This window comes from Macaca nemestrina, chromosome 14 (assembly GCF_043159975.1).
Source record: "Macaca nemestrina isolate mMacNem1 chromosome 14, mMacNem.hap1, whole genome shotgun sequence".
NCBI classification, from domain to species: domain Eukaryota; kingdom Metazoa; phylum Chordata; class Mammalia; order Primates; family Cercopithecidae; genus Macaca; species Macaca nemestrina.
In genome coordinates this window covers 68,883,817-68,896,376 of record NC_092138.1, presented here as the reverse complement: position 1 = coordinate 68,896,376, position 12,560 = coordinate 68,883,817, and the positions used below count along the sequence as shown (strand labels likewise).

At 48.6% G+C, this 12,560-nt stretch overlaps 1 protein-coding gene across 1 annotated transcript in view; it reads left to right on the top strand.

Moving 5' to 3' along the window:
• The window catches only part of LOC105477203 (gamma-aminobutyric acid type B receptor subunit 2), a 419,718-nt gene that overhangs the window by 388,872 nt on the left and 18,286 nt on the right, over positions 1–12,560 (top strand). Inside the window, exons 14-15 of the mRNA XM_011733608.3 lie at positions 6,933–7,043; positions 12,127–12,351. Coding sequence (XP_011731910.1) covers positions 6,933–7,043; positions 12,127–12,351 — 336 coding nt within the window. The remainder of the gene's footprint in view (positions 1–6,932; positions 7,044–12,126; positions 12,352–12,560) is intronic.

The window sequence follows — 12,560 nt, the reverse complement described above, 5'->3', positions numbered from 1 at the left end:
TTCAGCCTCTCTGGCCACATGAGGGTTCCTAAAATATACCGATGTCTTTGCATTTCAGGTTCTTTTCCCTTGCCATGCCCTCTACCATGTGTGTTCTTCCCCTAGCTTTTCACATGGCTGGCATTTCTCATCCACCAGGTCTCAGACTAAATGTCGCCACTGCAGAGTAGCCATCCCAGGCTACCTTATCTGAAACAACTTCCCCCATTAGCACCCCTCCAAGGACCCGTAGTTTCCTTTAGGAATATTTATCACCGCTTGTATTCAGAGCGGTACTGTGTGGTTTGTTGAATGCCTGTGTTGAACAGCCCCCATTCCACTGGAATGTACCCTCCAAGAAGGCAAGCGCCATGTCAGTCTCATTCACCCTGTACCCCCGCACCAACATGGAGCATGACACACAGCAGGCATGTGACAAATCCTCATGGAGTTGATTTCAAACGAATGAATGTAGGACAAATACAGTCATGAAATGTAGGACAGATAGAGTCATCCCCCAATGACTCAGACTCCCATTAACTACACTGTAAATTAACCCATGGGCTCCCTTCACAAATGGGAAACTGAGGTCTAGAAAAGGGCAGGGATTAGCCCAAGATCACCCAGCAAGTCTGTAGCAGGACCAAGGCTTTTGACCTTTCCGGCCTCAACACCTCCACTCATGCTCCAAGTCCCTGCCTGTCAGTTTGCGCAGCCGGACAAAGCGGGATATTTGCAGGGGGCACTGACCTACATTGTGAGTAATTGCATTATGCAGAGGGACTTTCGGGCCAGCTGCTCTCCTTTTGCCGCACAGATGGGAGAGGCTTTCCCAGGCAGCTTCTGCGTGCCTCCTGCTGAGCAGCAGCCTGACCAGAAGTCAGGTGTGAGCACTTCCATCTTCTGGCCGTCCCAAACCGGTGTGGCCTCACTGCTGGACACGGTGCCCTGCCAGGCAGGAAAGAGCATGTTATCAGCCTGATTTCAGCTCGCAGCACCAAAGCACAGCCTTCACCCTAAAGCTCTGGGGGCTTCAGGGGAAGCTACTATTGAATGTTTAACGATGAAGTTCTTCCTCCCTCAAAGAAGCACTTTGCAGTTTGTAGAACTGGTTACACCCACTGTCTCCTCCGATTTGACACAATGATGCGTGTGAGAGGAGGGCACATCAGGGAAGGCTCATGGTGAAGGAGGAAGGAGTGCTGCTTTGAGAGTCACACACCCCTGGGTTGAATCTCAGCCCCGAGACTTACTAGCTGGAGATCTTGGGCAAGTTACTTCATCTCTCTGTGCCTCTGTTTCCTCATCTGTGAAATAAGTATAACACCTTGTTGGATTTTTATGACTGAAACAAGATGATGGGTATAGAGTTCCCAACCCAGCAATGAGCACATTATTGTCACTCATGAGAAGGCAGCTCTTGGTGTCCTTATGGCTGATATTATCAGGTGAAGTCAGCCCCCTCTCTCTGAGGCTGCCTCTCATGAGAACTGTCCTGGTCTTACTGGAATGGGAGAGCCATGAGGACAAGGCTCTTGTCTATCCAGGTTATAGCTGCATGCCCCATGCCCAGAACAGTATCTGGCAAATGCTAGTGCTTAACAGTTATTCACTGAATGAATGAATGAATGATTTCTTAGGCAATTGCCAAAGAGAGCAACAAGTAAGAAAGAAAAATAAAGAAAAAAAGCAGCCAGGCACGGTGGCTCACGCCCATAATCCCAGCACTTTGGGAGGCTGAGGCGGGCGGATCATCTGAGGACAGAAGTTCAAGACCAGTCTGACCAACATGGAGAAACCCAATCTCTACTAAAACAAAAATTAGCTGGGCATGGTGGTGCGCGCCTATAATCCCAGCTGTTTGGGAGGCTGAGGCAGGAGAATCGCTTGAACCCAGGAGGTGGAGGTTGCAGTGGGCCGAGATGGCACCATTGCACTCCAGCCTAGGGAACAAGAGTGAGACTCCGTCTCAAAAAAAAAACAATTGAAAATATTTGCAGGCCAGTTATCCAGAGCAAGACAAACGTTCTTAGGGCAGTGCAAATGTTGTCCTGCAGAGAAGAAGCCAAAGCCTGGGCTTAGGCCCTGCCCCTGATGTCTGCAGGGTCAGCACCCTGTGCTCGCTGGCCCTGGCCTGCATGGACAGTCCACACTGGGAACGGACCGAGAGCAGTGCCCAAGTATGGCCTGAGTCCTTCCCCAGCAGCCCCCAGCAGCTGCTCCAAAAGTGGGGGAGTCCTCCATGGTGCTTGGAAATCTGGCCTCGTATAAGGCCAGTGGGTGCCTTCCAGAGGAGCCCAAGATGCTGCTGACGGCTCCACCGTTTCCAGCCCCACCGAGCTATAGTAGTTCTGTGTCCCCAGCAGAGGGTAATCCACCACCACCAGGCTGGACCCTTCACATGGCTCTTCAGTGCCCTCTAGTGGTGCTTTGGTGCACGACAATGACAAGCACTGGGGGTTGGGGGGTGGGTAGCCCACCTGGCCCTGCAGGTTGCATGCTCAGGTGCATCTTTCCCCATGTGTGACTGCACAGACCACTGCGAACTCCAGGCCCAGGCAGAATCGGGATGGACTAGACAACACGCACAGCTTGTACAGTCTGCTTTGTGGTTCAGTACGGGAGTCACTTGATTTTCTTCCAGATGCCCATCCCCAGCCTCACAGGAACAGGAACCTCATCACCCCCAAAACTACCCCAACCCCTGCCACTGTGACCTGTGACCTGTGACAGGGAGATGGGGCTGCATAAGGACAACACTAGTGACCAGAAGATTTTTGCAGTTTATTTCTGGATCAGTGCCTGAGTATGGGGAAGGTGGGTGTGGGAGCAGCTCTGCCACCCCAGGACCACTGACTTCTCTGAACTCTCAGTGGGCCCGTGCTTGCTACCCTCCTGCCAGGACTGTGCTTGAAGTTGCTGAGATGGGTGCAGACCTGAAAGGCCAAAGATAAGAATTCAGATTTCAGGATTCAGAGAGGTCAGAGCAGTGAAGGTGGGGCTCGGGGGAAGGGGAGCAGCGAAGAGAAAGGCAAAGGTAGCCAGACTGGAATGCCAGCAGCACAAGAGGAAAGACTGGGCTAGCAGCAGTTCTTTGAAAACTACCTGATGGGTCTTGGTCAACCTGAAGGAACATATGAATCACTGGTGGCAGATTACATAGAAAGCCAAGGAGATCCAGAGCAAGAGGTCAGGCTGACTTGCTCAGCACCGCCTGGAGTGCTGAGCTCCATTCTCAGCGTGTAGGAGTGGTAAGTCTGTAGAGCAGTGGTAAACTCCAGCAGGTTGACCGGCAAGGAGGCCTTGTGGAGGACGGCACAGTGGTGTCCCCTCTCCATAGATCTTCCCTCCTGTGGAAGGTGTGCAGACTCAAAGAGAGAGCTTGGAATTATTCTGGGGAACCCCAGGGGAGAGATGAGCCCCAGTGAGTGCAGGTCCGGGAGGAGAAGGCTGTGGCTCAGTGAAAGCACTGTGCACCACCTCACCAGGAGCAGGAGGGACGGGCTCCCTGCCACTGCAGTGTGTAAGCCAGACAAGCCTTGTCAGTTTCCTGTGACGAGCACTTCATCCCATTGAGCAATGCTGTATGACACAACTGATTTTCTCCACACGGAGAATCTAAGACTCCATCATAAATTACTGCTGTTCGTTGTAGAAGAAAAGACATGATCACTGTTAATGGGTTTGCCGTTCATGCATAACTGGAATGGGTCCGTGCTACTGCATTCTGATGTTGGTTTGATTGTCACACATTGGAGAAACTCAGATTCTGCTGCTAAGTCAGTTGACCTTGGACCAAGCCGGTTCTGTCACCTTAAGTAAACAATGAAAGGATGTCAGGAAATCCCCATTGCCCTTAATAAAATGCAGCCCAGCTCCTAAGTGGGTAGCAGTGGGGGGGAAATCTCTACCCCTGGCCACTCTGACTTTAGTTTATGGAGATCACCTCCCCTGGGGTGTTTCTCACTGCAGAGCCTTCAGGAAACCATGTTATCCCCTCTAGCACTCCAGCCCAAGTGTGGACTCAATGCACATGGACCCAAAGAGGTTGAGCTAAGGCTTTCTGTGGCTTGGGACAGCAAAAGGCAAATCAAGTCTGAGAGAACACACAGCAGGATGATCTGGTCAAAAAATGGCCTGAAGCTGCAGGTCCCACCCCTCCTAGCTCCTCCTGCTTCCACGTGGGAGCACCATCTTTCCCCCAGCTCACAGAAGCCCAGGTCACTGCCTGCTTCAAAGGCCATGCCTGGAGAGCAAGACCAAAAAAAATAGTTTCCAAACCACACCTAAGATCTGCCTTCTACCCCTGGGTCCCATCAAAGTAACCCTTCTTCCTAGTGATGGACCCTGGGGATGCCCATGCCTTACCCTCAGGAGTGTGGCTTTACCCTGGGCCTCAACAGCACCACTCCATCAGAATATAACATCCTGAACACAGTTATTTGGTGATATACTCTCAGTGGCAAACAGATGGCAAAGGAATCTTCAATTTAGTAAGTTTGTGCTTGACAGTTGTATGGATGTATCAATTCTGCAACTATTTAGTGTCCTATGTAGGACTGAACAAATGAGTAAATATTTGATGTTGTTCGAAGGCAGGGATTCCACTGTGGGAGAAGAGTGATGAAAATATGGAATGAGGAAGGCAAGCAAGAACTCGGCAGTGTTGGATCTTATCTAGACAGACAGACAGACAGACAAGTAGGTAGGTAGGTAGGTAGATAGATACATACATACATACATACATACATACATTATTTTAAAAAGAGCTTAGAAGTAGTGACAACTTAGGAACAGTGAGACCATCAAGTGCCTACATCTTGGTTTCTAAACAACATTCTCCACTAAAAAGAACAAGGACTCCTTGGAGAAATGGTTGATTGCAAGGCTGGGAGCAAGAAAAGTTCAAGTAGTGCTGGAATCATTACGCCAAGAAGTAAGAAAGTGCTCAAAAAATTATGGTGATATGTGGAAAAAACATAGAAGGTAGCATGAAGTTGTTTTCCACTGGCCAAATCTGGAAAAATTTAAGCATCAACATGAATAAGACAGCAAAGGATTATAAGACATTGAATTAAAAAGGAACGTATTAGGCCAGGCACAGTGGCTTACACTTGTAATCCCAGCAGTTTGGGAGGCCAAGACAGGCGGATCACCTGAGGTCGGCAGCTCAAGAACAGCCTGGGAAACCCCATCTCTAATAAAAATACAAAAATTAGCCAGGCATGGTAGCAGGCGCCTGTAATCCCAGCTACTCAGGAGGCTGAGGCTTGAGAATTGCTTGAAACCAGGAAGCAGAGGTTGCGGTGAGTGGAGATCACGACATTGCACTCCAGCCTGGGTGACAGAGACTCTGTCTCAAAAAAAAGGAACATACTGATATACATAAATAAATGGGAGGAAAGGAAACCTCTTCTTTGCAGGAGAATGCCAAATGTTTAAATAGAATGGTAGAATTGGAAAATCACCATTTTGCAGCTACCAAAGTAATAAATGACTCAGGTAAGAATTATCAATGGTTGCTGAAACCACCAAGTGAACGTCTGTGGGAGAACGGGATACTTACACAGTCTCAAAGTAGCTCCCACAGATTATTTATTAATTACAAAGGGGGAAATGGTACCTTTGAAATGGATATCTGACAGGCATCATGTCAACCAAGTGATCACAGATAACATCACAAAGTGCCAACGCGTCCCCCTGATGTGACTCTTACTTATGTAGGATTCCTGCCAAGAATGCATAAAACCTGGATATAAAACATTCAGGCTAACCCAAATTGAGGGACTTCTACAAAATAACTGAAGTAGATTTTTCAGAAACAATGACAGGAAAGACCAAAGTAGTCTGAAGAATTGTTTGAGATTAAAGGAAACCAAAGACACATAAGTGCAATAATGATCCTGGATTGGATCCTGCATTGGAAAAACCACAGTTGCTTTAAAGGACATTATTAAGCCAATTGGCAAAATGTGAAAATGGATAGTATATGAGATAATATACTGTATCAGTGTTAAATTTTCTGAATTTAGTAAGTGTATGTGATTGTGCAAGAGAATCCCTTGTTCTTAGGAAATATATGCTAGGATATTCAGGGATGAAGGGTCAGGATATCTGCAATTTACTCTCGAATGGTTCAGAAAAAAATTAATGTACCGTAGATATTGTTTCATTCCCTGGGTGTCTTTTTGTCTTGTTGCCACCATCTGGCCAATTATCTCCCAGAGTTTCCCAATTCAAGTTCCTGCCAGAGAGAATGTGCTCAGGAAGGATCCTCTCCATCAACCCTCATTAGGCAGAGCACTTTGTAGGAGGAAACTTCATAGGTATCTGACAAGCCTCTGGATTAGCTGCCTGGGGTCAGGTGCCCGTTCTTTGTTCAGTCAGCCTTGGCCAAGGATGAGTCATGTGGTTCATAACATGGCTGCCACTACTGCTTCAGCAATGGGGCTGTGGGCAAGAGGGTCTCCTCAGAAGGGTTTGGCAGGCCTCAGGCTCAGGCAGGCCAGTATATCCTGTATCTCCAGTTGCACAGAGGTAACCCCAGAGATACCTGAAGACCTCCTGACATAACTTTATACCTCATTCTCACCCTCAGTCTTTCAACAAATATTAGAGGTACCTGCATTGGGCCAGGTTTTGTGTTAGATCCTACGGGCACAGAAGTGACCCAGTTCCTACCCTCAGGAGCTCTGACTCAAATTGGAGAGGCATGAATTATGCGGAGAACTGGAGTGCAGAGTTGAATTGCTACCAACAAACCGAAGGCAGTCAATGCTAGTTGAGGCCTGGGCTCCACACCTTAGGAACACAGAGATGGGGAGTCCAAATGGCCCACTGAACAGGGGCATTGGCTATGGCTCACAAGAGGGAAAAGGACTCTCAGATAAGGACCCTGTTGCTGGAAGAGTGTCCTGTGCCATCCCTGCAGTCTCTGTTTTCTCTTTGCACAGCCTGACCCAGCAGGACGGGATATCTCCATCCGCCCTCTCCTGGAGCACTGTGAGAACACCCACATGACCATCTGGCTTGGCATCGTCTATGCCTACAAGGGACTTCTCATGGTAGGTGCAGAGCAGGAGATGGAGTTGGGGGGGACACTTCTCTGTTGGGCCTCTGTCTCCCAGGGGCCTCCATCAATGTAAAAATAAACAGAGCCTCCATGACTAAGCAGTTACTCTCTGTGTACTCAGTGCCTGCCGCATGCTATCTCAGTTCCTGCAGCAACCCTATGAGATAGGTACAAGTAACATCCTTATTTCACTGATGACACTGAGGCTTGGTGTCTTGCCCAAGGTCACCCAGCTGGTAAGCGGCAGAGTCAAGATCTTAACCAGAGAGTAACCCAAAAACTTATGGCTGTGCCTCACAGCTGTCACTGCACCGCTCCCGGGAAGAGCAGTCTGCTGACATCCAGTGCATGTTCATTTCCAGCATTTCAGCGGATCCTCTCTTAAGCCCATGGGAGGTGGGCGGGATCATCCCCATTTAATAGATGAGGAGGGTAAGCCTCGGAGAGGCTGAATGATTTGCCAAAAGCTACCTAGTAACCTCTAAACTCCAAACCCAGCACTCTTTCCACTTGACTCATCTTTTAAAATCAAAGATCATGCTAGGTGCTATGGCTCATGCTTGCAATCCCAGCACTTTGAGAGGCCGAGGTGGGTGGGTCACCTGAGGTCAGGAGTTCGAGACCAGCCTGGCCAGCATGGTGAAACCCCATCTCTACTAAAAATACAAAATTAGCTGGGTGTGGTTGCGGGCGCCTGTAATCTCAGTTACTCCGGAGGCTGAGGCAGGAGAATCACTTGAACCCGGGAGGCAGAGGTTGCAGTGAGCCGAGATCAGGCCATTTGCACTCCAGCCTAGGCAACAAGAGTGAAACTCCATCTCAAAAAAAAAAAAAAAAAAAAAAAAAAAATCAAAGATCACATACGGAGCCACGTTGTGATATGCCAACATGAGGGAGAACTTGAAAGGTCAGCCCCACCGTGTTTCAGCCCAGGTTGATCCTTGAATCTTCTCTCCTATATCCTATATAAACCATGCTTCCACTTAAAGCCCTCCAGTGACATGAAGCTGGTCACTGCACCATCCTCAGATCTTTCCACAGGGAGGTTAAGCCACCCTTCACCCCTGTGTGACCCCACTTAGAGGCCAAAAATGAAGCCTTCTCCAAAAGTCAAATAAACTGGAACCTCTCGTGCTGCTCAAATGCATTCTTACCTGTTGCCGCATCAGAGAAGTGTTAGTGATTGATCCCGTGTCCTTTGAGAGGCCATGCCAGAAGGGCATGTATGAGGACCCTAGGCGAAGATTGGTCCCCACTTCATACCAGTTGACACCCTTTTATGGTTTTCCATAGAAGTTTTTTGAGCTCCCATGCAAGCAACAGGACCACTGGGTTGCAATCTGAGCACAAGGTAATGACCCTGGGGGTGTCCACAGGAAGTACCCAATATAGAAATAGGAACTTGAGGACTGGCCAAAGTTCCTGGGTTTGGACAAGGACACATTCATAGTCACCAGAAGCTTGGAAGAGCTGTCAGCAATAGGTGGCACAGACCTGAGGGCAGAACCGTCAGCCCCAAGCAAAGTTGCTGGAAGGCAGACTCCATCTCCATGTAAAGATGGATTCTTATAACAGGGAGCACTGTCCACAGATGCCATGGAGCCCCTAAGAAGGACAAGCTCCCTGTCATGGGAAAGCATGTCGTGTCAGTGACCTGCACTTCCCCCGGCCCTGGTTGAACAAAGAGTGAATCTAGACACTCTCCATGATCCTTCCAGCCTTGATGTTCCTTGATTCTGAGACTCATTCTGTGAAATTAGATTATGGTGAATCATATTGACATCTTTAAACTGGACTTATTTGTAATGTTTTGATCATTCATTATCTTCTCCCACCTACTTCCAAAGTGGTTGGAGATGAGAGATGACTGTATGTCTTCACATGAAGCTAACAGCTTCAGCCAACTCATGTCAACAAAAGCTATATTTGATAGCGCAAATGCTTTACCATTTAGAATATGCAAGGAACGGTCCCCAGGCTCCTGGCCCTGAAGGTTTATGACTAAAATCCCACTGCCACCCCCCTACTCCTTCTATTTTAGAGCCACAGAATCTCAAGGCTGGGAGAAGCACACACAGCCCTTTAGGTCCACCCCACTGTCAAATGTTTTGGCCCCAAGCCCCAGCCCACCCTGAGCTTCCCCCAAAGCATTCATTCACTAACTGCTTCTATACCTCTAGTGATGGAGTGCTCACCCTCTTCAAAGGAGCCTGTGCCATTCATGGATAATGTGTTAGTTTCCTTTGGCTGTCATAACAAATTACCACAAAACAGTGGTTTACAAAACAAACAAATGTATTCTTTCCTACTTGTGGAGGCCAGAGGTCCAAAATCCAGACAGTTGTGTTCCCTCTGAAGGCTGCAGGGGAGCATCCTTCCTTGCCTCTTCCGGCACCTGATGGTTCCAGGCATGCCTTGGCTTGTGACTGCATGACTCTAGTTTCCACCTCCGTCTCCACGTGGCCTTCTCTTCTTCTCCCCAATGGTCTCCTTTATGTGTCCCTTATAAGGACACTTGTCATTGGATTTGGGGCCCTTCCAGATAATCCAGGATGATCTCATCTCAAGATCCTTCATTATATCTGCAAATACCCTTTTTCCAAATAAGGTCACATTCATGGTTTTCAGGAATTAAGATATGGGCCATCTTTTAGGGCCATCATTCAACCCACAGATGGAGTGCTTTTCTAGAAAGTTTTTCCTAATCCTCAGCAGAAATCTTCCTCAGTGTAACTTATACCCATGAACCCTCAATCTACTATTTGAGGGCCTAAGAACAAGTTACTTTGTGTTTCCTCCTGACACTCTTTAGAGATTTACAGCCAACCACTAGGTCCCCAGGGTAGCCCACATTTATTGTGGGGACCCTCACAGTGGCTTGGTGGCCCATCGGTAGCATGGCTGATAGGAGGGCACACTGACTCTTGGTCAGAGAGACCAAGTCCTGGCGCCCATCCAGCCCTGATATTCACGCTGTGGGACCCCAAGCAGGTCACCTCTCCTGGCCAAGCCTCTGCTTCTTCCTTTGCAAGATGGCACAGCTACCATGGGATCACAGTGGGTCGTGGGTAAAGGAACCAATACAGAACAGGCTTTCAATGGCTGTTGGTTTTCTTCTCTCACTCAGTATCTGGTTCCTGGGCTCCTGGTTCCCTATTTTATTTTATTTTATTTTTTTGAGACAGAGTCTCACTCACTCTGTCACCCAGGCTAGATTGAGTGCAGTGGCACAATCTCTGCTCACTGCAACCTCTGCCTCCCGGGTTCAAGCAATTCTCCTGCCTCAGCCTCCCAAGTAGCTGAAATTACAGGCATGCACCACCACGCTCAGCTAGTTTTTATATTTTTAGTAGTATTGGAGTTTCACCACATTGCCCAGGTTGGTCTCAAACTCGTGACCTCAGGTAATCCACCTATCTTGGCCTCTCAAAGTACTGGGATTATAGGTGTGAGCCACCGTGCCTGGCCTGGTTCCCCATTTTAAAAGGAATTTTTAAAAAGGAATAAATCGGGCTGTGAGATAACACATTTAGAGAAAGGATAAAGGACAAGGGAGAGGAAAATAATCATGGTTGTATAAAATAAGATCAATTACAAATAGCTTTGAACTTACCTTGGTGCAGAACATTTCAGTCTACAGAGTGCTTTGACATCCATCCTCCCATTTCATCCACACAGAAACCCTGTGACATTGGTATTATTATTATTATTATTCCCCCCAGTCCACAGACGTTGAAAGTGAGGTCCTGAGAGGTGAAGTGACTTGCCCAGGTCACCCAGCCAACGGATGGCAGAGTAGTTTCCATATCCCCCGGCCTTGTGTCCAGCCCCGCTTCTACCACACAGCACTATGCGGCCATCAAATCTCTAAACACAGGTCCTCGGTGTGACATTAAATGATTCATGTAGCTGTCAGACGCCTGAAGCTGTCCTGCTGAAGCCACACGGAAGAGGTGCCTTTGTGAGAAGGCCCCTTGGAGGGCCGCACTAAAGCAGAGGTTCCTGTACCAGTCAACTATCTTGGCTCTTCCTCCTGCCCGCCACACCACCATTCTGCCCTACACCCACCTGCACTGTCCCTGCAGCCCACCCTCCCCTTAGACCACCCATAAGGGTTAAACCCTCGACACCCTGCTTCAGATCATAGCTGGCCTCTACTCTGTCCATTTCTGTCGAGACATCTATTGGTTACGAGTAGAGCTACAAGTCACAGAAAAACCCAAAATAATAATGGTTGAAGAGACAGGAAATGTTCCTCTCAGGTAAACCTAGTCCAGAAGTAAGCAATCTAGGGCTGGGGTAAGGCTCCCAGAATCTCAGCTCTTTGTATCTTGCAGCCCCCACATCATCATTACACAGGTTCCACATCATAGCCTTGTGATCTAAGACAGATGCTGAAGCTCCACCCATCACACTCCACTCCAGCTGTTAGGAAGGAGGAAAAGCAACACCTCTTCCCTTTAAAGACACTTCCCAGAACATGTGCACACCACTGCTATTTACAGGCATTGTCAGAAGCTAGTAACACACCACGCCTAGCCTCTAGGGCAGCTGGAAAATGTAGTCTCTATTCTGGGCGTCCATGTGCACTTGAGGACAATAGAAGTCTCAGACACAAGGGATCTGCTTAGTTTAATAGAAAAAAGACTGGAGTGAATTTCTAAAAACACAGCCCATTTTTGCTACCATATTGCTGTGTGACCTTGGGCAGACCTCTTCACCCCTTCTGGGCCTTAGTATTCCCTAGAGAGTGAGGAAGAAGGTTGAGATCTTATCTGAAGTCCCCTTCCACAGTGGCCTCGGGCAGGTCTGTGCATGAACCAGTCATAGGTGTGCAGGAGAACTGGACAGCTGTCACATCCCCAATCTGCATTTGCTTGGCGGGACTCAACTCAGCAGGGTCACAAGTGGAGACAGATGGTGACATCCAGAAGACCTGGCTGACAGCAAGGCCCCCCACCCTCCCTCCCTGCAGCCCACCTCCTGAGTAACCCTCCACTCCACAGCTTCTCAGAGCAGCGGGTGTGTGCCGCCCCTTGGTAATGATCATCTCCCCTTTCTGTTCACCATTTCAGTTGTTCGGTTGTTTCTTAGCTTGGGAGACCCGCAACGTCAGCATCCCTGCACTCAACGACAGCAAGTACATTGGGATGAGCGTCTACAACGTGGGGATCATGTGCATCATCGGGGCTGCTGTCTCCTTCCTGACCCGGGACCAGCCCAACGTGCAGTTCTGCATCGTGGCTCTGGTCATCATCTTCTGCAGCACCATCACCCTCTGCCTGGTGTTTGTGCCGAAGGTACGGGTGCTGGCCCCACCACCTGGCCTCTGCCCTCCGACTCCAGCACAGGGGCATTGCTGGCTTTTCTCCATTCTCTAAAAGGTTTACCCATTCCTTTTTTATGATGAAGACAATTCACATTATAGAAAGTTCAGAAAATGCAGAGGAATAAAGGCCAGGTTTCTCAGAAATCTCCCTTTGTCCCACCACCCAATGATTCACCCAGT